At 67.8% G+C, this 26,456-nt stretch overlaps 9 protein-coding genes across 9 annotated transcripts; 5 read left to right on the forward strand and 4 right to left on the reverse strand.

The window, feature by feature from the left end:
- Nucleotides 1-1,284: 1,284 nt before the first annotated feature.
- On the reverse strand, nucleotides 1,285-3,789 carry FA09DRAFT_329329 (hypothetical protein). The gene is made up of 4 exons (XM_025742135.1): nucleotides 3,017-3,789; nucleotides 2,308-2,958; nucleotides 2,154-2,254; nucleotides 1,285-2,099 (listed from the first exon to the last, which is right to left on the reverse strand). The coding sequence occupies exons 1-4, from the start codon at nucleotides 3,377-3,379 to the stop codon at nucleotides 1,715-1,717; spliced, it is 1,500 nt and encodes a 499-aa protein (XP_025599122.1). The 5' UTR covers nucleotides 3,380-3,789; the 3' UTR covers nucleotides 1,285-1,714.
- A 2,060-nt stretch (nucleotides 3,790-5,849) lies between these two features.
- On the reverse strand, nucleotides 5,850-6,785 carry FA09DRAFT_338127 (glutathione S-transferase; the record flags this gene model as incomplete). The annotated part of the gene is made up of 6 exons (XM_025744066.1): nucleotides 5,850-6,096; nucleotides 6,149-6,207; nucleotides 6,259-6,383; nucleotides 6,434-6,502; nucleotides 6,555-6,696; nucleotides 6,750-6,785. 6 exons carry the CDS (start codon nucleotides 6,783-6,785, stop codon nucleotides 5,850-5,852), a joined length of 678 nt encoding a protein of 225 aa, XP_025599123.1.
- Nucleotides 6,786-8,289: 1,504 nt separating this feature from the next.
- Nucleotides 8,290-8,651, forward strand: FA09DRAFT_329331 (hypothetical protein). The gene has a single exon (XM_025742136.1). It carries the CDS (start codon nucleotides 8,355-8,357, stop codon nucleotides 8,607-8,609), a length of 255 nt encoding a protein of 84 aa, XP_025599124.1. The 5' UTR covers nucleotides 8,290-8,354; the 3' UTR covers nucleotides 8,610-8,651.
- A 3,961-nt stretch (nucleotides 8,652-12,612) lies between these two features.
- On the forward strand, nucleotides 12,613-13,341 carry FA09DRAFT_296378 (hypothetical protein; the record flags this gene model as incomplete). The annotated part of the gene is made up of 2 exons (XM_025740162.1): nucleotides 12,613-12,961; nucleotides 13,022-13,341. The coding sequence occupies 2 exons, from the start codon at nucleotides 12,613-12,615 to the stop codon at nucleotides 13,339-13,341; spliced, it is 669 nt and encodes a 222-aa protein (XP_025599125.1).
- Nucleotides 13,342-13,966: 625 nt separating this feature from the next.
- Nucleotides 13,967-16,009, forward strand: FA09DRAFT_254910 (hypothetical protein). The gene is made up of 7 exons (XM_025739714.1): nucleotides 13,967-14,328; nucleotides 14,399-14,698; nucleotides 14,758-14,989; nucleotides 15,044-15,285; nucleotides 15,339-15,446; nucleotides 15,497-15,574; nucleotides 15,628-16,009. Exons 1-7 carry the CDS (start codon nucleotides 14,133-14,135, stop codon nucleotides 15,870-15,872), a joined length of 1,401 nt encoding a protein of 466 aa, XP_025599126.1. The 5' UTR covers nucleotides 13,967-14,132; the 3' UTR covers nucleotides 15,873-16,009.
- On the forward strand, nucleotides 16,010-17,006 carry FA09DRAFT_255909 (hypothetical protein). Its single transcript, XM_025739716.1, has one exon. It carries the CDS (start codon nucleotides 16,146-16,148, stop codon nucleotides 16,866-16,868), a length of 723 nt encoding a protein of 240 aa, XP_025599127.1. The 5' UTR covers nucleotides 16,010-16,145; the 3' UTR covers nucleotides 16,869-17,006.
- A 2,668-nt stretch (nucleotides 17,007-19,674) lies between these two features.
- FA09DRAFT_255825 (hypothetical protein) lies at nucleotides 19,675-22,654 on the forward strand. Its single transcript, XM_025739715.1, has 3 exons — nucleotides 19,675-19,859; nucleotides 19,930-21,118; nucleotides 21,196-22,654. Exons 2-3 carry the CDS (start codon nucleotides 20,026-20,028, stop codon nucleotides 22,347-22,349), a joined length of 2,247 nt encoding a protein of 748 aa, XP_025599128.1. The 5' UTR covers nucleotides 19,675-19,859; nucleotides 19,930-20,025; the 3' UTR covers nucleotides 22,350-22,654.
- FA09DRAFT_329335 (hypothetical protein) lies at nucleotides 22,637-24,119 on the reverse strand. The gene is made up of 3 exons (XM_025742137.1): nucleotides 23,317-24,119; nucleotides 22,979-23,255; nucleotides 22,637-22,919 (listed from the first exon to the last, which is right to left on the reverse strand). Exons 1-3 carry the CDS (start codon nucleotides 23,847-23,849, stop codon nucleotides 22,710-22,712), a joined length of 1,020 nt encoding a protein of 339 aa, XP_025599129.1. The 5' UTR covers nucleotides 23,850-24,119; the 3' UTR covers nucleotides 22,637-22,709.
- A 698-nt stretch (nucleotides 24,120-24,817) lies between these two features.
- FA09DRAFT_329336 (3-oxoacyl-reductase) lies at nucleotides 24,818-26,421 on the reverse strand. The gene is made up of 5 exons (XM_025742138.1): nucleotides 25,474-26,421; nucleotides 25,320-25,419; nucleotides 25,191-25,263; nucleotides 25,095-25,134; nucleotides 24,818-25,036 (listed from the first exon to the last, which is right to left on the reverse strand). Exons 1-5 carry the CDS (start codon nucleotides 25,966-25,968, stop codon nucleotides 24,944-24,946), a joined length of 801 nt encoding a protein of 266 aa, XP_025599130.1. The 5' UTR covers nucleotides 25,969-26,421; the 3' UTR covers nucleotides 24,818-24,943.
- Nucleotides 26,422-26,456: the final 35 nt, after the last annotated feature.

A 26,456-nucleotide genomic window follows, 5' to 3' on the forward strand; every position in this document is an offset into this window, starting at 1 on the left:
TGGCACGGCACGGCAGCCTGGTGTTCGCAGCTCTCCGTACTGAGAGCAGCCGCGCCGCTCGAATGTCTACATACATGGAACGCATAGCAGAACCCACATCTGCGCCACCCACGGGGAGCTCGCGATGCGAGCAGGCCCATCCAGTGCGAATGCGGCGGCGTCATAGGCGAGTTGTTGCGCTGTGGCAGCTTCAAGAGAAGGCAGCGGGAAGCAGCCAGGCGTGTTGGCATGCGACGCGGGCCGCTGTCTCGGTCCTGGGAGAGGCCAGCGGCGTGCACGGTGTGAGCAGGCGCATTGAGCAGCGAATGCGGCGTCGCCGCACGTGTGCGCCTCGTGGCGCTCGGTCAGCGACCAGGTAACGCAGCGGGAAGGCCGCATGGACGCTGGGCACGCCGCCGACGCTGCGGTACGAGGCACCACGCCAGGCACCGAGGCAGACGCTGTCGGGGAAGGCAAGCCGCAGCTGTCCTGTACCACGGGCGCGGCCGTCGGACTGCGCCCGGCACTTGCTGCGCGCTGCGGGCTGCCGGCAAGTTGCGAGGCGCCCGCATGCAGCCCGCAGATCGCAGCGCCGGAGACATCAGCGGCAGGCACTCGGAGGCGGCGTGCGCCCACGCAGGGGTACCGTGGGGGCGGCGTGCCTCGCGCTGGGGCATTCTCGTGGCTGCAGCGTGATCGGCAGATCGGCGAGACATGTGACGCGGCCGCGACGCCGCCGCTGCCGCATGCTGCGAGCGGCATGTGCAGGTGATGCTGCGTTCTGCGCGACGCCGCAACCGCAGCGTTGCCCTGGCGCCTGACGCTGCGCGCCGACACAGCGCGTGCGTCGGCCAAGGCAGTCGAAGCACGCTGCAGGTGCGCGCGCGGCGCAAGCGCAGCGAAGCACCAGGACAGGGTCCGCCGGCGGCTTCCATGCGCGCCGTGGCTTGGCGCGCGCGTGGCCCCAGCCGCTGCTCTCACGCCTGCACCCTGCATCGCGCCTGCTGCTCTCACTCTGCCCCCCGGCCGCAGGCGCGCCTGCCCCGCAGCGTCGCTCGGGAGCTGGCGCCTGCGGAGCTGCGAGCGGAGCCGTCGGGCGCGTGGCGACGCCGCGGAATGCAACGCCACGGGCGAGCTGGCGGCGAGCAGCGCACAGCTCGCCGCGTGCCGAGGCAGCGCAGCGCACGCGTCCGCCGGCGCTCGGCGCGGGACGTGGGAGCGCCACGCGGGGCGTCGCTTGCCGTCGCGCATCCTTCCATTGCCCGCCGGCTGCTGTCGGCGCGGGCTGCACGCTGGCCGGACAGACCCCCGCCTGCTGCCGTCGGCGCCTCCTCGGATCCAGCAGGCCCGAGTCGCCCGACTCGGGCCCACCAGGAAGCCCCGCAGATGCCCGAGGCACGCTCGGCCAGATGCGCGCGCCACCAACACCTGGGAACATGGCCCGCGCCGGCGGCTCTTGGCGCCCACGCACACGCCTCCCACGCTCACGTCAGGGTCCGCCGCGTGGCGCTCAATGCGGCTGAATTCGCTCCCGGCGTCGCCACACGTGACACAGCAGGCATGGGCGAAAGCGTGCATGCAGAAAGGCACGCGATACGCTGGTTACGATGGAGAGAAGGGTGACGCATAGGTGAACAGAGGCCGGCGCAGGGGAGCGACCCAGGGATGCATGAGAGGAACGGCATGCTGCCGAAAACAGCGTGAGGGGCAGGATGCTTGGTAGTACCTGGCTGCCTCAATTGGCGCTGGCAAAGACGGACATGCGGTCGACGCGCACCGTCGCCGACGCACCCGGGTCGCACGAGAGCTTCATCTCGGCCGGCCAGCCAAGGCCGGGCGTGGTGTACGTGATGCTCGGGTCCGTGTTGTGCTCGCGGAAGTAATCCTGGCCGTCGTAGGACGGGCCATCCACTTGCGTGATGCCGATCGTCGTCAGAACCTGGTGGTTCAGCGAGTAGATGAGCCTGCAGGCAGCGTTCGGAACCGAGGATGCAAAGGCGTCCACGTGCTGGATGAAGCGGCCGTTCATGGATCCGGCCGCGCCAAACGTGTTGAAGATTTGCGTGAGGGAAGCGCTCGACGGTGCGCTCGCCGAGGCAGGCGTCGCTGCCTTGAAGAGACTGAGCAAGCGGCGTCAGCATGTGTGTGGCGACGCACGGCATCTGGCATCTCACGAGTAGACGCCAATGCTCTGGTCCACTCCGTTGGTCAAGGCCGAGTCATCGAAGGTGACGTCGCCAGACACCGTCCACGACTTGCCCGCATTGTCAAAGTCCTGCGCAAGAAGCGTCAGCGTGCGTCCAGAGGCGCCGCTGCTCGGCAACGTACGGGATTCCTGAGCAGGTTGCCTCTAAGGTCCCAGTTTGCCCCGTTTGTTGGGCCCTCAGCCCGGACGAAGGAAACGCCGTCGATCTTGATAGTGGCAGTGGCGGTCTTGTCGCACGCCGTGCCGATGGCAATGGAGGTAATCTCCTGGTCGGACGGCACGTAGAAGGTGTGCTGCACCCAGTCAGTCTGGCCGGTCGTGACGAACACAGGCTCGGCGTCGTATCCGCGGGTGTGGCCGTTGATCAGCGCGGTGATGGAGCAGGCATTCTCGCTGAGCGGAATGAAGACGTCGCTGGCGAGGTAGCTGATGGAGGCGTAGTAGGCGCTGATGATGGCACGCTTCTTGGTGCCGCCGAGGCTCTGTCCGATGACGGCCGGCGCGTTGGCCGTGGGCTTGAGCTGGGCAGCGTACTGTCCGTCGTATGCGCCGCCCTTGACGATCGTCACGGCGCCGTTGGTAGTGAAGGGCTCCAGCGTGCCATCTTCGAATGAAGGATTCTCTGCCAGGTTGCCCGGCACGATGACGGGGTCGCGAGTCGGCGTCGTCGGCGTCGTCGGCGTCGTCGGCGTCGTCGGCGTCGTTGGGGTGGTGGGCGTCGTGGAGGCTGCAGCGCACTTGCCGGACGTGCACACGCCCGACGTGCACCCGACCTGGACAAAAAGACGTCAAAACGTGCTCTGCCACTCTGTGTCTTGGGTCGCGACTCACTGCCTTGTAGCAATCGCTGCCAACGGGCAGGGGCACAGCACAGCGCGCCTTGCCGCAGTAGCCGCTTGCGCAGGAGACGCTCGTCGCGCACTTGGCGCCGAGGGCCAGCAGCGCGGGCGTCGTGGGCGCCTCGGCCTTGACGCAGCGCTTGTTGACGCAGCGAGAGGAGAGACACCCGAAGTCCTTGTAACAAGGCCCGTTGAGCTCGCGGCGGGGCGAGCAGGTGCCGCGCTTGCAGTACAGCGAGGCTTTGCCGCACTGCGGCGACGTGCTGCAGCGCTTGCCGCCGCGCGCCTCGATCGGCGACGAGGGCAGCGCGGCGACGAGCGGCAGCAGGAGGACGAGAGCGGAGAGGTAGCGCATGCTGGCTGAGAGTCTGTCGGAGGGCGGTGGGTTGCAGCGACAGGTGCTCGAGTCGGCGAGGCGTGCCCTTATGTAGGCGACGCCTCAGTCGCAGCATCCGCACGCCCTGGCCTCGCCTCGGCACGAGAGAGCCGATGTGGGCGCCCGAGGACACCACGATGTGGCTTCGTGCCCTTGCAGCGAGAGCCGCATCACGCTCTGCACCTGCGGCTGGTGCAGCGAGAGGGCTTGAGCGGGAGTGCTGCAGGGGTGCAAGCATGCAGGAGTTGGAGCGAGGGATGCAGGTACGCACCGGCGAGCCTCGGCGGGAGGCAGCCGCTCCCGTACCCGGACGCCTAAACGTTATACGCGCAGCATCCGAGCTCTCTTTGCTGCGCTCTGCATCTGAGTGCTGGAGCTCTTGCTGCTGCTGCTGCTGCTGCTGCTGCACTCTGCGACAGCCGCAGCCGATGCCAGCTGCAAAGTAAGTCAGAGTGAGAGTCAGCGAGTGCCGAGTGACTGCTGCTGCGGCCGGGGCTGCGCCGCTGCTGCCGTGGCCTGGGTACTGCGCCGCGCCGTGCGGACCCTGAAGGCAATCCGGCCGCGGCCGATGCCGCAGCAGATGCAGGTTTGGCTGAGCGCTGACGGGCTGCCTCAGCACGCAGGTGCAGCGCAGCGCTGGTGCTGCGTGCTGGTGCTGCAGCCTCCCGGCATGCAGGCGCGGGAGCGAGGTGCATGCAGCTGGACGCCACACGTCTCCTGTCGGCGATGCCGCCGCAGAGCGACTCGGCATCAGCGAGGCAGCGGCAGGCGCAGCATCACTTGAAACCTTGCTCTGTCTGTGCCATCATGTATCCTGAATGCTCCCTGCGATTGTGCTCAGTAGGGTTCTAGAGTCCAGCTGCAGTCAGCTTAGAACGGCAGCGTCAGAATGCAGCTCAGAGCGGCACCTGCCCACTCTGACTCTGCAGAGCCAAGTGAGAGTCTGCGCAAGATCGCAAAGCGGCGGCGCAGCGCCTCATTGAGGGAGCTGCACTTGGCACTGCAGGTACTGCAGGTCGCACGCCACATCCAGTCGGAGCTTCTGCCACCCAAGCAGTGCTGGGCAAAATGTTTGCTATTTTAGAATATTCTAAAATGTATTCTAGAGAATAGGAATTGTTACTATTCTAGAATAAAAGGAACAAATAGTTGGATGCCAAGAATTTGGAGAATAGAATAGGAATAATTCTAGAACTATTCCAACTATTCCCTCCCAGCGTCTGACCACTGCCGGCGCCCATGTCAGGGCACTTTGAGTGCTTGCTTTTGCCTTTGAAATCCCCATTTGGGCATCATATACTGCCCTGTACATCAGCAAGCATGTTCTGTCAGGGCAAGCGGTGTGACAGACACCCCTAGTCAACAGAGCTGCACTGGCACCTGTGCTGAGTCAGCATACTGCTCACTCATCAGATGACTTCAAGCAGATGATGACGGCATCTGAGCGCTTGTACATGCACAGACAGGCATCAGGGTCATGCTGTGAAGTGTTCTAGCTCTGCAACACGGGTGGAGGACAGTGCATTACTGTCATGATGGGGGCAGAGAGGGTGGTGGGAATAGTAAGAATACTTCTAGAATTATTCTCTATTCCATGCAAGCATTCTAGAATAATATGAAGCAAATAGTTGTGTCAGACTTTACGCAGGGAATAGGTAGAATATATTCTAGAACTATTCTAACACTCATATGCCCAGCACTGCACCCAAGGGCGTCGGCGCTGCGGCCTCGACAGCTTTTCCGGGCCGAGGCAGCGGACCGACGAATGCCGGCCTCGGGCGCAGCAGCACCGGCAGGGAGATAGTAAGAGTAGCGAGATGAGACGGGGGGCAGAGCCGCGTGGCAGGCAACAGCAGCCGGTCTGCCTCTTAAAGCTGCCTCTGCGCTCGAGCTCTGCCTGAGCGATCGCGGATGGTGTCGAGCCGCGGCATCCGTGCGGCAAGGGAGAAGGCCGGGACGGCCAAAGGAGTAGCGTCGGTGCTCTTGCAGAGGCACTACCCACACCGCAGCGGTCACCCTCTGACACTCGCCTGCCCACATGTCAAGCGAGCATCTTGACGTGCTATGGTATTTCAACACGCTGACTTGGCTGCCTTCGGCCGGCTGTCCGCTGAGGAACGCCTCTTGCGGCACCTGCACGCGGCCGGAGGACATGGCGCGCAGCCGCTTCTTGCCTTCGCTGGTGACGGGGCGGAGCTGGCGTCAGCAGGTCTCAGTGACAGCGGAGCGGCACGCTCACTCCCGACTTTTGCTTGCCGAGTTGCTGGGGACCGCAGCATGAGGCGTGAGCAACTTGAGCTGCGCCTTGCTGCGCGGAAGTGGGCTCACCTTGACCTTGCGCTCTCGCCATTCTCCCTGCTCCGCGTCTCTCATCCTCACAACAACGTCAGGCTAAGTCATATAGAGCAAAGTGATATCATTGAGCCACAGCTAGAGCGCCGAGCTGCCCTCACTTGGGCAGCTTCGAGTCGGCCGTCTTGACGTCCTTGTCGGCCTGCAGCGTCTGCAGCCACTTGGTGACGTGCTTGTAGGGCGCCGTGTCGATCTTGCCGAAGCCGGCAATGGCCACCCACGGGTAGAAGGTGAAGTCGGCAATCGTGGGCCGGTCAAGCGCAATCCACTGCGAGCCGCGCTGCGCCTGCTGCGCGAGCTGCGAGTCGAGCAGCTCGTACAGACGGTGCGTCTCACCCTCGAAGCTGCGGTAGCATGTGAGCGCTCGGCGCAGAGCAACGCTGCGGCTCCACTCACCGAGTGAAGACGCTCTTCTGCGGCTTCTCATTGTACGTGCCCTCCCAGTAGTGATGCGCCTGTCGAGCGTGTGAGCAGACAGCGCATGCGTGGCTCCACGCGCCACTCACGTAGTTGACGTTGCCCTGCACGGGGCCGAGGCCCGACAGCTGGTGCGTGAGCCACTGGTTGGTGATGGCGCGCTCCTCGGGCGTCTTGCCGTGGAACTGGCCGGACTTGTCATACTTGTCGACCACTGCGCACGGTGTCAGCGTGCTCGCATGAGGCAGCAGCGGCGTCACGCACGGTACAGCAGAATCGCTCCCGACTCCCACACGGTAAAGTCGCTGTTGGAGTGGTCGACGAGAGCGGGCACTGCGGGAGCGTCAGCGGGGCGAGGCGAGAGGAAGCGCACGCGGTCACGCACCGCGGCCGTTCGGGTTGACCTTGAGGAACTTTGCGCCCTTGACGCCCGTCTCGGCGTCGTCGCCGAACACGAGCGGGATCACCTCGTACTCGAGGCCGAGCTTCTCCATGAGGATGGCCGGCTTGAGCGGGTTGGGGCCGGGCTGTGCAGCGAGGTGAGCAGGAGTGCTGCTGGGCATGCGCGGCGGATACGCACGCCCTTGTGCGAGTAGAGAGTGAACTGCGGTGCCATGGTTGGTGCTGGTGTGGTGGTGGTGAGGAAGAAAGCACGGCGCGGCGGCGAGCGGCGCTCAAGAACGGCCAGGTGCGAGGGCTCGTGCGCAGCCAGGTGGAGCTCGCTGCGGGACGCCGCCATAGCCGCCGCCTCGCGCACGTCTTCCCTCGGCCGCCGCAGCACCGCGCGGCGGTCGATCCGAGCTCGTGCTGATGCTGAGTGTGCTTCTGTGCCGAGCTGCACGGGCCATGCTGGGGATGCCGAAGCGGCACGCGGCGAAGAAGGCGCCGCGAGCGAGTCGCCGGCGAAGCGAAAGCCCGCTCCGGGCGCGGCGCGGCCTCCTCCACATCCGCCGCGGGGCGCGCCCGTACGGCCGCGCAAGCCCGCCCGCCATTCGCGCCCGCACGTGCAGCCGTCAAAGCTGCGTCGCTGTGTCGCTCTGGAGCCGAGGTCAGCTGCGAGCTTCCTACGCTATAGCGCGGCGGTTGCGCGGCCATCTGTCGGGGAAGAGGGCGGGGTGCGCCGCAGCAGGTGCAGCGACGGCCACCCCACGACGTTTGGCGCGGCAGATGGCGTCGAGGCGCCCTTTCTCGCTGCATCCACCTCGGTCTGTGCTCCTCTCCGCTGCAAGCTTGCACTTCCCAAGCTGCAACGACACATGTCATGTCTGACTGCGCTGGATTATGAGACCATGAGCCGGGAGCTGACGGCGCACCTCCAGTCCAGCAAAGGCGGATGCCGCTCTGCCTATTTACGCTACGAGCGCCACGGGGTCGCCGTGAGGAAGGCAGAGAGACGAGCGGCTCAGCAGCAGCGCTCTGATGCAGCATTCGGCGCCGATTCCGACTGCGCTATGGCATGAGCAAGCTGCCTGGGGTTTGCCAGCAGCTGATCGAGTTGGTCAGAGGCCGGCCCGGCTGCATCGGAAGCGTCACTCTCCAGTTAGTGCCCGCTTCCACGCGCGCTGTCCGTAGCCGTTGAGCTCTCACTCTGGTGCTCGCTAAGCCACGGAGGATTTTGAGCGCAAAAGCCTGTCGTAAGCGCCGGTGCGAGGTGCGGCACTGCGCTGCGCCCGACCGCGTGCGCTCGAGCTGCACAGAAGCCTTCTTCGCGCGCGGCGCGGGATCGGGAGCGCCGATGCGCGGACGCGAACAAGGCGAGCCGCAGCGAGCACAAGCGTCCTGCTCCCAGCATCCTCGGCGTTGCAGCCTGCACGCTGCTCTGCTTCACGTTGACTCGCTGTGGTGCACGGCCACGCCCGGAGAAAGCGAGCGTAGCTTGTCGAGCGCTGACTCCGCCAGTCATGCGCCGCTTGGCCAATGGCCGTGCTCTCCATCCCGATGCGAGCTGCGCAGCCGCACAGACCCACCTGCCGCAGCGGCGCTTTGCTCTTGTCGACGCTCGGCCAGCGGAGCATTCCCCTCCCTCGCTGACTCACGCGCTGCTGCAGCTGACGATCTTGGCTCACAGCTGACGCTGGCTGCAGCAGCAGCACCAGCTCGCTCGCTCGCTTCGGACGCAAGCTGTGGTGCCGATCCGTGCAGCTGAGCGAGAGGCCGCCCGGATGCCGAGGAGCCCTGCGGATGGATGGCCCGCTGCAGCGCTGCGGCCGACACCTTTGTCCCTCGGGCCGGGCCCGCTGCACCACCACCCGCAGCAGCATTGCAGCTCCTCCTTCCCGCTGCGGTGCTGCGCGTCGCTCGTGTGCGTACGGCTGACAAGCATCACGGTTGCCGTGCTCACCTCGCCGCTCGTGCCAACATCCCCACGCTGCCGCAGCACAACGAGCCGCCGCGCCCAGCAATGTTGAGTAGAGAGAGGGCGGGTGGGGGCGCAGGCTGACGTCGTGCCACGGTGCCGTCGTCGAGCGGTCCGCTGCGCGCTGGGCTGCGGTGCGGCTCCGCCCGCCCGCTGCTGCCGTCGCCGTGTGGCGTGCCCAGCAGCGCGCTCCCACGCCTCCGTGGGCGGCAGGCCGGGCTCGGAGCTGCGACGTTGCGCCGCGCCTCCTGCTCTGCGGCGCGCGGCGGGCGCGAGAGGCGGACGAGGAGCACATGCGACGCGCTCGGCAGGGTCCAGCAGCAAGCGACAGCGACGTGCTCTTGATCGCGAGGCGTGCTGCTCTGCCGCTTTGCTGCACTGCGCCTGCGCTGCGCTACCGTAGCAGCACCGCAGCGCGGCAGCGGGCATGCACGCCGTGCGCCTCGTGCATGACCTGCCTTGATCGCTCCGGACCGTTGAGGGTCGAGTTGCGCTGCCCGGCACGGCCTCTGCGCCGCTCTGGCGTGGTGCTGCGTGCTGCTGCTTTGCTGCCGCCCGCTTCCGCCGTGCGGTGTCGGCCGCAGCCGTCAGCACGGCACGGCCTCGTGCTGCAGCTGGTGCGACTTTTGCGCAGTCGCGGGGCCCGCCTTGCCTGCGCGGCCGCCGTCTCTCCACCGTCCCGTCCACCCGCTTCACGACCCTCGCTCACGCACCTCAAGGCCGGCTCTGCCCGCTTTACGACCCTCGTGAGTCTGCTTGCACGCGCGGCGGTGGTGTGCGCGTTCGCGCGGCGCTCTCGCACGCGGTCGAGCGGCAGGCGCGGCGACGCGCAGGGCAGCCCCACACAAGGCGGCGAGCGCACCGCCTCATCAGCACCGACGGCGGCGGCGCAGACGGCGGCGGCGAGCAGCATGAAGCACAGAACGCCTCGCATGGCTCTCGCTCGATACGGCGAGCGATCGTCGACCCTGCGAGCCGCGCGGCGGCCAGCGACATGCTGCGATGCTGGCTGCTGTTGTTCGCGCGGCGGCGGCGGGGCGCGTCTCGCAGGCGCGTGCTGCTACGCGCGCGCGTGTGGGTGATGAAGGGCCATCCCAGTGAGCGCCTCGCGCACTCAGCGGCGGATCGACCTCACGCCATCATGCGCGAGAGCGGGCTCGTCAAGGCGCAGTCGCACGGCGGTGCGTCTGGGACGGTGGCGGGCGCGGTGGGGACGGCAGCGGCGGCGGTGCGCTCGCGCCTCTCGCGCTGATGAAGTGGCTTGGCACGGTGCCCATTCCTGGACGCCCACTGGCCCCGCCGCTCGGGCCTGCCGGCGCGCCGCCGCGCCCGATCCGCGCTCCTCGCAGTTCGCCTGCTGCGGAGAGGAGTGGCATGAGGGCACGCTGGACATCGGGAGACGCAGCGCGCCGCGGCAGCAAGACGGCGATCAGGAGGGCGGTGCAGAAAAAAAGCGCGCGGGCCGCGCATCTCCGGACGGCATGCGCCCCCTCTCTATCATCACCCGCCGCCGCTGCGGCCTCAGGGCCAAGATGAAGGCGCTTGTCGCGGCCCGGGCGGGCCGTGGACGGAGAAGCGCTCAGCCCAGCGCCTCGGCGCCGCGCAAAGAGCTGCTCTAGGCCCTCGAAGCAGCACGCTAGCGCCAGCAGCCGTCGCCGGCTGAAGGCCTGCTGGTGTGAGATGCGACAGCGGCGGTGCGGTCGGTCGCCAGCTCCGCCGGCAAGGACGCCAGACCGGCGGCGTGCCGACCGTCCCAATCAGTCGTCGTGTGCCTCTTGCGGCAAATGACGAGATGCTGTGCTACGGCACCCCACATCTAGCGAGCTATTTGCTGACCTCGGCCTCTTCCTTGCTCCCCTCTCCATCCTCGCTCCGGCTGTCTGCTCCCGAACGGCCGGATTGCCTCTTCTCTTCTCGCCATCTCCTCCAGTCACGACCTCGCTCTCGCTTCATCCCCACGACCCTCATCCTGCTGCACCGCCGCAGGCTACGACTCCATCTCGCCACGACCACACGAGACTTGCAGCGCAATCTCGCTTACGATCCACGCACCACGAACCCGCTGGCGTCACATATCGACAACGGCATCTTACGAACCCTTCCTCGCCCATCACATCCTCTCGTTGCCAGCGCAGCGACGCCGCCAGCTCAGCAGCGTCTCTCGTCGCCAGCACTTTGTCGCCTCTCGCCGCACCGACGGCGCCCGAACTAGCTGCGCCGCGCTACGCCGCCGTGCAATCAGTGCCTCGGCCGTCCCCCTGACACGTTCGCGCGTCACCACCACACAGGCGCGCCGCCGCAGCTCGCTCGCAAAGTGCCAGCGCCGCAAGCAAGCCTCTTTTTCTTCAGCCCACCCGCTGCTGCCCGCCGCTGCCCGCCGGCAGGCCCGACTCGGCACTCGCAGGCCGCCAGCACTCGAGCCGAAGCTCATCACTTTGCAAACGTGCTCGTCGCCCCCGCGGCGCCGGCCCCTCAAAGTCAGGCCAAAATGGACGACACGTACTTCAGCGCCCACCACCACCACGCCTCGCACCCCGTGCACTCGATCGCCACGCTCTTCGACGTCAGCGTCACCGCCTGCTCTCCGCTGCCCTCGTCGCCCGGCAGCCTCTCGGACACCGACTCGCCCTACTCCTTCGGCCACGCCACGTCGTTCTCGTTCAGCGACGCCACGTCCGGCACGTTTGTCTTTGGCTCGGCCACCGGCAAGCGCAGCAACTCCGACAGCTCCCTCGACCCGTACACGCTCGGCAACATCGACCACCCGCGCTGCGCCAGCTTCACGGACGACGAGGACGACGACGATCTCGACGTGCGCTTCGACAGCCTCGGCCTGCCGCAACGCAAGCGTGCTCTGCAGCGTCTCTCGCTCGTCTCCTCGGCCGCCAGCTCCGTCGCGTCGACCACGCCCTCTGAGGCCGACTTCTCGGACTACCACGACGCTGCCGACTTCGACAACGACTCGGACGCGGCAATGAACGGCGAGTACACCAGCACGGCCACCCTCGAGGGGTGGGCGGGCGGTCACCCGCACCACGCCGCATACAGCGGCGAGCAGCGTGCGCCTCTCCACCCGGCGCAGTCCACGTCGCTCTACGACGATGCCACTGTCGGCCGCAGCAGCGGACGCCGCACGACGATCACGCGCGGCAGCGACCGCCTGCCCGAGCTGATGCATGCGCGCAGCAACGGCTCGATGCGCGGCCACGGCATGCACCCGTCTGGCTCCTTCGCCCAGTTCAACCTCGCCGAGTTTATCTCCGAGAGCGGCGACCAGAATGCGGCTGCTGCTGCTGCGCACCACCACCACCTTATGCAGCAGCACGCCGCAGCCGAGGCGGCGATGCAGCAGACCGTAGAGGGCGCGCAGAGCATGAGCCTCGGCCCTCACCCGCAGCACCCGGGCTACTCGCCGGCGTCCATGGGCCACCACGGCGGCTTCCAGACGCCGCAGCGTGCCATGTCGGGCGTGCACCGCGACGTGCACCATCTCGCCGTCTCGGCGCACCGCACGATCGTTGCCGCCTCGGCGCCGGTCGCCGCGCACTACCCGGTGCGCAGCCACAGCCAGTCCGGCCCGAGCATGGCGCACGGTGCGTCGCACGCCAACGCTGCGGCCGACCCGCACGGCCTCTTCACCGACCGCCCGCCCGCCGTCTTCTCGTCGCCGCGGCCCGACGGTCCGCCCAGAAGCCACTCGTCGCCGCAGTCTGCCGAGCACGCTCGCGCTCAGCAGCAACAGCAGCAGCAGCAACAGCAGCAGCAGCATCAGCAGCAACAGCAGCACCAGCAGCAACAGCACATGCTCTCGTGCAACCCCGCGCACATCACGCCCACGCACGGCGGCCACCAGCTCAGCGGCTCGCCGTCGCTCGGCAGCAGCGACAGCATCCCCGGCTCGCCGGCGCCGCCGCACGGTCCGACCGGCCCGATCAACGTCTACAGTCCCAACCAAGGGCCCTCGCCATACTCTAGCCCACGAGCGTGGCCGCAGGCGCAGCTCGCCGACGAGCCTCACGCGCCGCACCCGCACGGCGGCCAGCCCCTGATGCTCTCGCACTCGGCGCCCTCGCGCCGCGTCGGCGCCATGCGCGGCGCCGAGCCCACGACGTCGTCGCCGCTCACGCCGGGCCAGCCCGTGCGCTCGGCACGCAGCTCGCTGCAGTCGTCGCCGTACCAGGGCGCGCACCCCTCGCCGCACGACTCGCCCACGCCCTCCGTCGGCTCGTCGCACGCGTCCAGCCCGCAGAACCTGTACACGGGCATCATCACCAAGCGCTCGCGCGGCCGCCGTGTGCCGAGCAACCCCGACGAGATCGCCAACCTGAGCAAGGGCGCAAAGGTGTACACGTGCAAGGTGCCCGGCTGCGGCAAGTGCTTCAAGCGCAGCGAGCACCTCAAGCGCCATGTGCGCAGCATTCACACGGACGAGAAGCGTGAGTGGCGGTGGACGTGCTGGTGGCTGCGCATCGTGCTGACGCTACTCTCCCTTCTAGCCTTCACTTGCCCGTACCCCGGCTGCGCGAAGAAGTTCTCGCGCCACGACAACCTGAACCAGCACGCACGCGTGCACGCCGGCGAGCCTGACGGCGCGGTGGCGGGCAGCGGCAGCGACTCGGCGACTGGCTCGCCGCAGGTCGCTGGCTCGGCGCAGATGTCCGGCAGCGAGCAGAACGGCCGCCGGCCGTCGCTGCTCGCCAGCCAGCCGGCGTCCGAGGGCGAGGAGGAGGACAACGGCCAGGTGCTCGAGTTCGAGGCGGACCCGCACTCGTCGCCGCTCAAGCGCGAGATCGGACTGGAATCGCACGACGACTAGACGGCTTCGCCGTGACCTCTCTCTCTCTACACCTGTTCCTGCTGCCGGCCTTTATACCGCATCTGCTCTCGTCCTCCCTCCACCCTGCCGCCCGTGCGCGCCGCGCTCCGTCCGCCTTCGTCTTTCCCGCCTTCGCCGAGCGCCCGAGCCTCAAGTCTTTGCGCGCACTCGCCTATCCGCCTTTCCCATCTTGCCCTCCTCCGCCCGTCCGCTCTTCTCTCCACGGCCAGTCCCAGTATGCCTGCGCCCGACGACCATGTCTCGCGTCTCGGCTCCGTCTGTGCTCATTCGAGCTGGCCTCCTTCCTCGTGCCCTGTCGTCCCGGCGTCCCGCGTCCGAGCTCCCTTTACTCTACCTCTCTTCCTGCAGCTGCCCTTCGCTGTCAATATATACGTCCGCTTTGCTTGCGAGAGGAGTGAGAGGAGGAGCAGTGCAAGCATACAGGCAGGTGTTGCGAGGTCGGCGCGCGCAGCACTGCACTTGGGCGCGGCGCGGCCCCTTGACGTGTCGTCGCGCACGGCACGCGTAAAGTGGCGCGGCGCTCGGTCGTCTAGACGACTCGGCGAGCAATCAGCGGCCTGTTCCATCTGGAGGAGCAGCCGCTGATGCAGCTCCATCGTCCGCTCTTCCATCACCCTTTGTCCCGTCAGTCTGTGTCCACTCTTGCCCGCTTCTGCTCTTCGCTCTGCGCGCTCCTCGCTGCCAAGCGTGTCGACGCCGCCAGCGCAGCGCCGCAGCACGCCGCACAGCCACCCTCTCGACGCCGCGCGCCGCCGGCTGATCCTCTCGAGATGGAGCAGGAGGTGCCGCGCTCCCGTCTCTCGCCCAAGGTGCGCCGCATGAACGTGGACAGCGACGTGAGTGCATCTGCGTCGCACGCCGCTGCCTCGACCCAGGTCGAAGCGCCAGTGGAGCGCTCGACAACGGCCGAAGCCGCGCCGGTGCCGGTGCCGCCTGCGAGTGCTGCAGTCCCTGAGACCGCCACTGGTGAGTCTGCTTGCTGCTCCTCGGGAAGGCTTCTTGCTGAGTACGCTGCCGTCCTCTTTGTCTCGTGCAGAGGGTGACGACACGGCTATGAAGCCTGTCGCCGAGCCGAGCCCGGACGAGAAGGCACACGCGACGCCCGTCGAGGCGACGCCGCATGCTTCGAGCATCGAGCTCTCGGACGCAATCACTCCGAACAGTGCTCCGGTGACCCGTGCACAGGCCGCGGCCGCGAGCGCCCGTGCCAACGTCCCGGCTGCTACGTCTCACACGGCGCCAGCGCGCGATGCTCAATCGAGCAGCGCGACGAACGTGGTACAGCATGCTGCGGCTGCGTCACCGGCAGTGTCGTCGACGCAAGCACGCACTCAAGGTGAGACTGAGCTTTGCCACAGAGGACGCGTTGCGTTCTCAAGCTGACGAGACACGCAGCGCCTCAAGCTGCATCGCGCCGCGCCGAGCCAGCGGCGGAGACGTCGCAGATGCTGGCATGGAACAAGTACTTCTACGAGCTGGCGGAGAAGGGCCACTGGCGCGAGATCCGTAAGGCGGCGCAGAAGCTCAACGCACTCCCGGATTGGCGCCATCTGGTGTACGCGGAGCCCGACTTCGACGTCGTCGTGTACTCGTGGCACGCGCTTGCCGCTGTAGCTGTGGACGACCCGTGAGCTTGTGCGCAGGAGTGACAGCAGGACAAAGCTCACGAATGCCGTCGTAGCGCAGCTCCGCTCCTCGTTCATGGCAGAGCGGAGCATCCGCTGGTCGATGCCCTGGGACGTGTCCTTCTGCTGCAGCGCGAGCAGCCGCGCCGCAAGGACTGGGACAACGCCATGTACTCGGCGCTCTACGACGCGGACCAGCTGCTCTTCACCTTCACGACGCCGACAAACCTCGCCGTCGTCGGACCGCAGCTACAGGGTGTCTGCAGCGCCTTGCTGAACATTCTCCGCTTCGCTCACCGTGAGCCGGGCCGCTGTTCCTCCTCAACGCTCCAGAGCTAACACGTCGCGCAGACCAGGTGCGCCTGCGCTGCCTGGAGGCTCTCGCAGAGGTGTACGCAAGCCTCTCGGTCGCCGAGCTCACGGAGCATATGCATTTGAGCAGCCGCGATGCGTCTTATGGTGCGTCACTTCCAAGCTCTTGGTACGCGTTGGCTGACACCTCAGCCCAGTCGCCGTGCGCTGCGGCTGGACGCTCGTGCAACCGTCCGCTCCGGGCGGCAAGGAGCGTCTGCTGCGTCCAGAGCATGGTGAGCAAGATGGAGAGACGTGCTGACCAACAAGCTGACAGGTGCGCTTGCAGGGCTCCGCTCGTCGTCGAAGCCGTGCTCGCTGTCGCACATTCTCTTCCTCACGGACCAGGTGTACACGCTCGAGCACTCGGCCCAGCGCCTCGCCAGCGGGCTCGAGCTGCCATGCATCGTCCGTCTCTTTCCCAATTCTTCGTCACGTAGTTCCGCGCAAGTCATTCGCTCATCGTCTAGCGGCCCAAAGGTGTGGGAAGTGGTGCATGAGACATGCCGCAGGGCCACGCTTGGGCGCGTTTAGCGTGGACGTCCCTCGTGTCGCGCGCGCCAGGCCTGCAGCGGCTGCACCCTGCCACCCAGACCCAGCAAGCTGCGCTGCCACTTGCGAGAGCGCTGCCGAAGCGTGCCCGATATTGCTCGTCCTGCTGCGATGGCTCGCGCGGGCACACGTGGCACGTCGAGCTCGAGCTCGTCAGTCGAGTCAGAGTCAGACGTCGAGCAGGCGAGGCCGCAGGCTGTGCTGTGAAAGGCTGCGGCAGCCGTGTGGCGCGCAGCCCGTGCAACGCCTCGTCGTATGCTGCTCGAGCAGGAGATGTGGGTCCGCGTCTTGCCTGCTGCGCTGCGCCGAGTCCTTTTTTGGCAGCCTGCGAGAAGCAGGAGAGCACAGCGATGCGACTGCGGCCCGACGTTTGACGCCCAGACGCAGCAAGCCGACGTTCAGGGTCTTCATGCGAGGCCCGGCCAAGGCCCAGGTGGGCAACAACGCCCAGCCGCTGCCTCCGACGCACACTCCGCGCCCAACTCCGCGTCTGATAGCGCAGCGCCAGAGCGCACGACGCTCGAGGCATCCCTTCGGCTTGACTGCGTGAGCAGCTCCGGCTGCGAGAGATGCGCCGAAGCGGAGCATGTGACAAGCGTGACGGCGCAGCTCTGCCGGGCGGGGCGTCTCTCGACTCTGGCCAAGGCATCGCCATCCGGCATGCTCTGCGCCTCGTCGAGGGGGAGCTCTCGCTCTTCGGAGGCGTCGTGCGCGTGGCGGGACGACGGGGCAGCTTCCCTGCTGCGCGGCACGGCAGGTCCGACGCCGTCGGTCCGCGGCTTTCCTCGCACGCGCGGATGCACGGCGCCGGGCGTGCGGCGCGGCGGTGCAGGGAGCGGCATGCGCTGGACGCACAGCGGTGGCGCCGAGCCGACCTTGCCGCGAGCGTGCTCGTGCCGAAGCACTCGACTCGCCTCCTCGGATGTCAGGGTCCGCACCCCTTTGTGTGTGCTGGGTGAGGAGAGCAGCCGCTCGTGAGAGTGGCTGCACCCTGCCGCCTCATTTGGCGCGCTGCGGCAGCTGCGGGGGGATGGCGGCGCCGTCCCTCGAATTTCGCGAAGTCGCGTGCCGCCCTCTCGCCCTCGCGTCGCTCCAACATCTGCTGCGCCGGACGCCGAGCACGTCGGACAGAAAGCAGCTCTGTGCGCTGTCTGTGCAGATCGCCCGCGCTGCGGCTCAGCGATGCAGCCAAGCGACGGGCGAGCGGAAGGAGGCGAAGATCGAGGCCGAAGGGCCGGCGTGGTGCCCCGACGCTACGGTCCGCCTAGCGTCCTGGCGCTGCAGGCGGCAGCAGCGCATCTCGGCGGCGGCAGCTGCAACTGGCAGCTGAGCCCCGTCTCGCCCCACTCTCGCCTCCGCACCCGCCATCGAGGCCCAGCTTCTCTGCTCTTCACGACGCTCGACGCTCGACGTCGTTGGACGCTTCGCTGCACCGCTTGCTGCGCTTCTCTGCACGCCCGACGTTGCTCGATCCTTGCGCGGACGAGCGTGGGCATCACTCGCCGACGCGCACGGCCATCTCGCACTCCGCCGCCGCCGGTTGCTGCTGTGCTGCTCTGCTGCTGCGCCTCGTCGGCTGGACAACGTGCAGGGGACACTGACGCCGTGCCCGCCTGTCAGCGTCCGGCCCGGCCAGGCACACTCGACTCGACTCCGCTGCGAACGCGTCTTGCGTGGCAGCGCAGCAGAGCAGCAGCAGCGGCAGCGGGCGCTGCGAACTCGGGGACAGCCCCTCGCTTTGCTTCGCTGCACGGCACGACGCGGCGCCGGGCCGCACCAACACCTCGCGCCGCGGCAGCAGAGCGGCGAGGGCTCCGACAAGGCTCGCCGCCTTAGCGCCGCCGGGTGGCACCTGCGACGCTCCTGCGCCTGTATGCTGCCGCTCCCGTCCCTGTCTCCCGCGCCTCCTGGTCCTGCGTCTCTCTCCTCCTCTCGTCCATCTCGCCACCCTCACACCTCGCCGTTCGTCTCTGCCGTGTCTGCCACTCGCGCCTCTGCAGCTCGCACTTGCCGCAGCCGCCGGCCCAGCCTCGGCCCCGTGCCTTGCCCAGCGGTCGCGCGCGCGTCTAGCGTCCAGCAAGGCGCGGCGTCTTGCTTGTCAGCCTCTCGCCGCAGCAGCACGCCTCGCCAGCTGCGCCTCGCCTCTTCTGCCACGCCTCTGCTCCGTCGGCCGCTCCTCGCACGCTCTGGACGCTCTGCGCGGGCGGGCGCCGGCACGCGCCGCAGTCGTGCGTCTCTCGCACGCCGCAACCAGTGGCGTCCGGCGTCCGTCGCCTGACGTCTGGTGACGCGCGCAGCGGCGAGATCTAGATCTGCGCAACGACCTCGCTGTCTTGCTCTGTCTCGCTAGCTCTCCACTCAGCTGTGAGTCTGCCTTCCTGGAGTCAGTACGCAGTCGCAGCCGCGCACACGGGCGCGCGCCAAGGCAGCCGCGCAGCTGCAGCGCGGCCGCTCGCCGGGCGATGTGCAGCGCGCCGCACCCCGCCGCCGCCGCCGCCGCGGCATCCTTGGCTCTGCTTCGCCGCAGCCGTCGCTGCAAGGCATCGGCAGCGCAATGCTTTGCTGCCAAGCCCTCTGCGGCTCAGATCGGGATCCGAGTGCAACGGCGCGTGGTCGCCGAGGCGCAGCGGCTGCTGCCCTGAGAGCGCGCCTCCGAGTTGGACGCCGGCGGCACCGACGGCGGCGGACGAGACGTTGGGCATGTGGCCTTGCGTCTGTGCGGCAACTCCTGGCCCGTGGCCTGATTCATGCCGCCGCTCGGGCATCTCTGGCTGCGCATTGGCTCCGGGAGCCGAAGCTGCGAGCTCCTATGTGTAAGCCTCGCGCTGACACGCATCTGTTCCTTCTCCAACAACAGATGACTCCTGCGGCGTTCGAGTCCATGACGGGCTCTGCGATTCTGTCAGAGCCCGCCGAGATGTCCGCCTCACTCGCTCCACCTCCGACACGCCGCACCGGCAGTCTCTCCATCCCGCAGCACGACGGCGGCGTGCCGCGCCGCCTCTCCGACTCCATCATGGACCGTCAGCGGCCCAGCGCCAAGCGCGTCGAGACGGAGGAGGTGCGGCGCTGGGCTGCCGAAGCTCTCGCTGCCCGTCCGCCGCTCACGCGAGGCGCCGACATGCGCCATCCCGACGAGCCGCACGCCTCTTCCTCGCGCCTCACTGCGGACTCGGGCCATGCCACAATGCCGCGCATGCGCAATGGCTTCCCGCCGTCGCCGCAGCCGGCTTCGCGCTCGCGCTCGCCGCAGCCTGGCTGGTGGTCTGGCAATGCGGCGCTGCCTCAGTCGTCGGTGCGGCCAGTCTCCATGCACCAGACCATCGAGGCCTACCCGCACGACGAGCAGCCGCGCGCCGCCGCCTACCAGTTCCCACCGCGCGGCCCCGTCAGCCCGCCGCTGTCCAGTCCGCTTGCCTCGGGCACGTCGTCCGGCGCCTCGCTCGGCCGTGCGGCGTCTCTGGGCCGCAAGTCCTGCCGCAAGGGCTTCAATCGGCAGCTAGCCAGCGAGGAGGCGCTGCCGCCAAAGACGGTGCACATCTCGGAAGATCTGCCGCGCCGCATGAGCACGCCCGGCCACGACATTCTGCCGCCGGAGCCGTCGGAGCATGTGGCCATGTGGCCGCCTGCTCCCCACCTGACCGCCGGGCGAGTGCGGACGCAGCTTCCGACGGCCATGGCGCCGCGCTCCATGAGCCCGTCGACGCCACGCATTAGCCAGTCGCAGACCGGCTCGGTAGCCCCGTCGCCGTCGCACAGCAGCCGCGAGGATCGCGACCAGCACATGCTTGCGTCGCTCGACGAGCTGGACTCGATGCCCCGGCGTGGCTCGCTGCGCGGCTCTCGCGGCCTGACACGCACCTCACCGCCGCACGACACACTCACAGATCGCTCAGCGGAACGTGTGGGTCTATCTCACGGCCTGGGCTCTGTGGGCGCGGGCGCAGAGGCAGCAGGCGTCTTCGAAGGGCTCGGCATCTCCGAGCGGCGTGGCAGCATGACGGCAACCTCGCCAAGTATTCTCGAGTACGGCAACGAGAGCTCGGGCGGCGCGCCGCTCTTCTCGCACTCGACACTCGTCAGCATCGGCCTGACGGAAGGCATCACGCCGCCTCTGAGCCTGCCGCTCAGCTCCATGCCTGGCAGCAACATGACTTCGGCGAGCATTGAGAGCAGCAACGTCGTCAGCGCCGGCCTGGCCGCTGGCCTGGGTGTCAATATGGCTGCTGCAGCGCTGGCGAATTGCCTGCCTGGCGGTCCGTCGGGGCTGGGAAGCCTGACAGAGCCGCGCTTTGCGCGCACAAGCATCAGTGGCCCGTCGGGCACGCCTCTGGACCTCTCGGCCGCGATCGGCAGGTCGTTCCATCTGACCGAGTCGCAGCTCAACGGCAGCGAAACGGTCAGCCCCATCGACTCGATGCAGTCCGACCGGCCCAACTTCGAGGACCGGCCCGTGAGCGCTCATGCCGAGGCGGACCTGGCGCGGCGACGCACCACTGGTGGCCTCGCAGCCGGCAGGGAGCGGACCCCGGGCAAGCACGGCATGTCCTCTGACCAGGCGCGCACGCATCGCCGCTCGGGCACTCACGACCCTCGCGGCTCCACGCACAACCCTAGTCGGCCATTCGACTCGTCTGGCTCCGCGTCTGCACGCTCGGGCATCTACGGCGCGCACGGCTCGTCCTTCGCTGGCACGTCCATTGCCGAAGACGAGCACTCGTACAGCCAAGGCGGCGCTGGATACGCCAGCGTCAGTGGCTCGGAGAGCACCAGCGGGCACAGCAACGGCGCGCAGGCCTCCGGACGCGGCAGCACGCTGGCCGACACGCCCTCGCTGGGTAACAAGGCCATGCTCTCGCCCGACGCCCAGAGCCGCGGCTCGTACCTCGGCGACGGCGGGCCCGGACCGCAGCTGCGCGGCTACGGCCCGGCGGGCGCGGCGCGCGGCGACGAGCAAGCGCTCGGTGCTCTGGCCATCGGTCTGGCGGGCATGAGCGGCGGCGGTCACTTCGGCCCGCAGGTGCGCGCCAAGATTGCCGGCGTGCTGGACACGCTTCTTGCAGGCGTGCCGCTGCTCGAGAGTGCCGGCGAGACGGTCTCCATCGCCGAGTACGGCAGCCTCAACTCGCGCTCTACGCCGTTGCTGCCACACGTCATCTCGCGTCTCGCAGAGCGCGCACATGCGCGCCGGCCGCAGCAAGCTGCCGCTCCGGCACCGAGCAGCGACGATGGCGGCTACTTTGGCGCCACGCTCGGCGCGCCGACGGTCGTGGGCAGTGGTGCCAACGATGGCGAGCCGAGCGACGTGACCTTCTCGGTCATCCACGAGGACTCGCCGCAGACCGACTTCCGGCCGCTCATGCAGTCGCTCGAGTCGCAGAGCGACTCGTACCTCGACTCGCACTGGCAGGCGGCGCACCAGCCTTCGCTGCAGAACTGCATCTTCCCCTCGTTCGTCACGCGCGGATTTGCCACTCGCATTGCGCCGCCGAACACCATGCACGTCGGCTTCTCCCTCATGGACCTGCACTGGGCGCACACGCCGCGCAACCCGGAAGTCTCGCTGGCGACGACGGCGCACGCCGAGCTGGCTGCGTTCCTCTCTGCGCGCGCTCACGAGTTCCGCCCTGGTGGCGTCTTCGTCATGGCCTTCATCGCACGCAGCGAGGACCAGAGCGCGCCTCCGCCTGTTGCGGAAGGCTCGCCGCTGTCGCGTCCGCCGCTGACGCCGAACGATGGCACGGGCATGCCAGAGCGCTCGCGCTCGCGCTCCGCATCTTCCGCCAGCTCGCCGGCCCGGCGCCCGCACGGCGACATCTGGACGGCGCTGACCAACACGCTGGCGCCGTGCATTCAGCGCCTCGTGTCGTGCGGCATGCTCAAGGCCGACGTGGCGCGCCACATGCTGCTGCTGCCCATGCACCCGCGCACGCCGCGCCAGACGCGTGCCGTGCTCAAGTCGGTGCGCCACTTGTGGAGCGTCGAGTGGAGCTGCGGCCTCGGCGACGACTCTGCGCGCCCAACGCAGTCGCAGCCCGGCAGCGTGGCCAACTCGCCATCGACGAGCGTGCCGCCGGTCACGCCTCGTCGTCCCTCCTGCGCCTCTTCGCTGCCGAGCGAGGTGGCGCCGCTGCGTCTGGCGCACCCGGCCTGGAAGGCCTACCGCGCCGGCACGCTGCCGCGTGTCATCTTCATCGAGCACCTGCTGGCGCTCTTCAAGAGCCTCTACGAGGGCCACATGCGCCTCGTGCTCAAGGACAAGGGCAAGCTCAGCAAGGGCGCCTGCGAGTTTGTCCTCGACAGTCTCTGGGACGTGCTCTCGAGCCGCCTCGACGATCAGGGCACGTCGCCCATCGACGAGATCGAGCTCGAGGTCACCGTCTGCGCCCTCAAGCGTCTCTAGCGCCCCGCTTCGCACTACGTCTCTCTTCAGCTCGCATATACCTCCCCCTCACCTGACTCGCACATGCTGTCTGGCCTTGCATGCACTCTGCAACCCCTTCTCCGCCCGCCTCCCACACGTCTTATCTGTGTCGCCGCGACTCAGGGCACCCCGTCACCCACCGCTGAATGCAAGTCATCGTCTGTTGCCTGAGGCATCGGCGTGCGAGTGGACGTCTCGAGCGGAACAGCGTCGGTCGGAGGCAAGGCCGCATCGGCGGGAGCATCTCATGCTGCACCCGTCTGCGCGTTGCTCTCCACGGCAAGCTCAGTCGGTCGAAGCATCTCTGCCGCTGGCACACAGTCAGGTCGAGGTAGTCTATGTAATGCCGTGAGACGGGACACGTGGCGCAGGCCAGTCCAGGAGGGGTATCAAGATCAAGCCACTTCGCTCTCCGGCGTCCGCACGGCCGCGCGGCTCTCGCTCATCTCGGTCGGCGACGACGGCGAGGCTCCACGCTCGCGCTTGAGGCCCAGCTCGGCGGCGCGCTGCTCGGCGTCGCCTTGTGTGGCGAGGACGAGCGGGTGGTGGTACCAGATGGCGAAGACGCCGACGGCGACGATGAGCGGCAGGCCATCGAGTGTGAACTGCGCGCAGACGTGTCAGCTCTGCTCCTGACACTGCGGCATGCTCGCTTCACACTCACAGTGTAGATCTCGTGCGAGTAGAGCTGCCCGCCGTAGCCCTGCGCCATCTCGACGATGCGCATGCCGCTGCGCACCAGGATGCCAATGCTGGCGACGTAGAGCAGCACGAAGAGACGCGCCGTCTTGTTGTGCAGCGCATGCCACGGCGCATAGCGAGGCTCCTCGCGGCACAGACGGATGTGCGCCACGATGGTGAGCAGCGTGAAGAGCACGTACGAGGCGCCTTGGCCGCTGACGCCGGCGAGGAAGACCTTGTTGCCGAGCTGTGTCTGGTCGCTGTTCGAAGGCAGAGTGTCAGCCATCGACTAGCCCGCGAAGCAACGCCCAAGGCACGCACTAGTTGCCGCCGGTCTGCAGGCCTCCGCCGGCAGCCTGAATGAGGAAGGTGCAGATGTCGGAGATGACGAAGAAGCGCGCCACGAGCCGAGGCGGGATGAAGCTGTAGCGCGACTTGGCCTTCAGCCCGGCGCGCCCGATGAGCTCGGGGTCAGCCGCGCTGATGAGTCGTCCGTAGATGATGTAGCAATAGGCCAGGAAGCCGGCGGGCGAGAGGACCAGGAAGAGATAGTAGGCAATGTAGAGGCCGCGATTGTCCTGGTTCTGCTCCTGGCGCAGCGGGATGCGCAGGAACCAGCCGAGCGCCTCGGTTGTCGTGGCGATGGGCAGCACGACGGCATGCCAGGAGCGCCAGCGCACCGTGTGCGCCCACAGCGCGATGCTGGCGGCGGCGTAGAGGGTGCCAAAGACGGCGTTGCCCGCCAGGTCGGGCACATAGGAGAGGTACGACGTCGGCGTGAGCTGCGGCGCGGCCTGCACGGCCGAGGCGACGAGCAGCGCGGCCAGCGCCAGGGAGAGCGGATGAGGCGCCATGGAGGTGTTGCAGAGGTGGTGGTGGGTGCCGTGCTCTGGCCGAAGCTGCCTTCATGTTAAGGCGCCCGGCGGAGGCCACCGCTGCGCGCTGCGCTCTCCGGCGGCCCCGACGCTCGACCTCCGCTCGACCTCCGCTCTGCTGACGCCTCTCGCTCCACCTTGCGGCCCTTGCCTGATGCGTGCCTGGCCTGACCTTCCTTCGCTCATGCCGCGGAATCAGCCTGTCCTGCTCTGCTGCCGCTGCTGCGTCTGGGCCTCCGTTGCACCGCGTTCGCAGCGCAAGGGCAGCAAGGCGGCGATTTGATTTTGGGGGAGCGTCATCGGCGCGGGCTGCTGACGAGGCGCAACCGCGCAAGGGTTCTGCAGCTGCCGTGCGCGCTGAGCAGCATGCAGCTGAGGGCTGTTCATCCGCTGCCGCCGCCACGGCACGGCGGCATGGGCGGCGCGGAGGCCGAACCGCATGCTGCAGTCGCAGCCTGCTCGCGAGCCCGCGGGATATGGTGATGATGCCCTTCCCGCAACGCCACGCTGAGAGGAGCGGAGCGCAGCCACGTTCCTCGCCTCTTACCAAGGGCACGGAAAGCAGAGCCATTTTCAGAATGCGGGCGACATGGAGGAGCGAGCGTGTGGACGGGAGACTGCGCAGCGCTGAGGGCCGGCGCACGTTCGCGGCTACTCGCGACTGACCCCGTCGCGGCACTCCCCAGCCACCTCGACGCAGTAGCCGAGCACCCTCGCAGCGGGCAGCAGCGCGCAGGCACAAGGTGCTCGTCCTGCTGCGGTGCTGGTGCATCTGCGGCCTGCGGGCCAGCGCTGTGGCAGCCCCAGCGGCGCTGCATGGAGAGTGTCGGCAGAAGCACGGACGAAGCAGCTCGCCTCACGCCAAGCCCTGCGGCCCGCATGTTGCTGCAGCGCCCCTCCTCCTCCCCGTGCTCCCGCGGAAGTTGCAGCTACGCCGGTTCAAGGAGCTTAAAGCAGCATCGCCTGTCACGGGTCGCTGCAACTGGTGCTTTGGAAGCGACACACACCCTCGCACTCGACAACGGACTGTATAGATGGCACGGGAATCAACAGGTCTTGCAGCGAGCGCGGTCTCATGCGCCAGGTCGGTTGCCCAGGTGCGCGCCGCTCTCCGTGACGTGCGTGCGGCCGGTGCAGTTTGTGTCCTTGAGGAAGTACAGGAAGGCCTGTCGCACCACGGGTCTTCATCAGCTGACGCTCCCTGAGTAACGTGGTGAGACCCACCTGTGCGATCTCGTGAGGCTGGCCAAACTTGCCCGTCGGGCTGTGCAGCGAGGTGAGCGAGGGGCGAGAGGCAGGCGGGAGTAGAACAGGACGCACGTCTTGGCTGCCTCGGACTTGAGATGCGCCATGGCCTCCTCGGGCATGCCGTCCCACAGCTCCGTGTCGACCGCTGCGAAAAGCACGCTGTGAGCTGGGGCAGTCGCTGAACAGACGCCGCCCACGCACCGCCAGGAGAGACGCAGTTGACTCGCAGGCCCTGAGCCGAGAGCTCGAGGGCCAGACCACGCGTCAGACCATCGAGGCCGGCTGCAAAGCCCGAGACGACCTGTCCTCGCAGTGTCAGCGTCTCTCCTCGCATCTCTGCGCAGTCATGGCTCACCGCCCATCCCGGTCCCACCGGCTTCTCGCCCGTGCTGCCGGTGGTCAGCACGATGCTTCCGCCCTTGCGCAGATGCGGCACCGCCGTCTTGACCGCCAGCACGGCGCTGAAGAAGCGCACGCTGCCCGACTTGACGAGCGTGTCGTACGTGTGCTTCTCGACGGGCGTCGTCGCCAGACTGTCGCCGGCCGTGTACACGAGATGATCGAAGGTGCCCACTTGCTCAAAGAATGCTTGGAGCGCAGCCTCGCAGTCGCCAGAGAGGTTGAGCGCGTGTCCAGACACGCGGGAGGCATCGGCATTGTACTGCTGCTGCGAGTCGGAGAGACGAGCGACGGCGCTCTCGACGCGCTTCGGGTTGGAGGAGGAGACGACGACCGAGGCTCCTTCCTCGATCAGCGCTGATGCGACAGCGAAGCCGATGCCCGACGTGCCGCCAAGCACGACGACCTTCTTCTCGCGCAGCTGGTGGATTGTCTTCGGTGCGGCGGACATGTTTGCTGGTGTAAATGTTGCAGAGCGACGCCGAATGCGCACCGACTGCTGCTTATGAGGATCTCGGATGGTGGAGGATCGCCTGCTCGACAGCGGTACCGTCCGTTTGGCCGCTCGCCGGCGAAGTGGAGGCTCACGCGCACCCGCGGTCCACGCCTCTTCCTGGGCTGGGAGACGTCAGCTCAGCCGTCCTGCGCAGGGAGCGAGCACCAAGGTGCCCGTGCCGGCAACGAGGCCTGAGCCGCCGGCTTGCAATCAGAATGCCACCGCTGATGGTGCATCCATACTCAGGCGGGACTCGGTACGGCGGCGCAGACGGGAGAGGCTCCTGACGCAGACACGTGACCGCTGAGCACCGGCTGGCCTCTCTCGCACCGCAGAGCGTACCCTGCAGCGCTGCTCTCCCTTCTCTGCACGCATGGGCATCTCCGAAAGACGTGAGTTTCTTCGCCGGCCGCACCGCCTGTCAGAACTTCGAATGATCGCCG

Source organism: Tilletiopsis washingtonensis, assembly GCF_003144115.1.
Source record: "Tilletiopsis washingtonensis strain MCA 4186 unplaced genomic scaffold FA09scaffold_8, whole genome shotgun sequence".
NCBI classification, from domain to species: Eukaryota; Fungi; Basidiomycota; class Exobasidiomycetes; order Entylomatales; genus Tilletiopsis; species Tilletiopsis washingtonensis.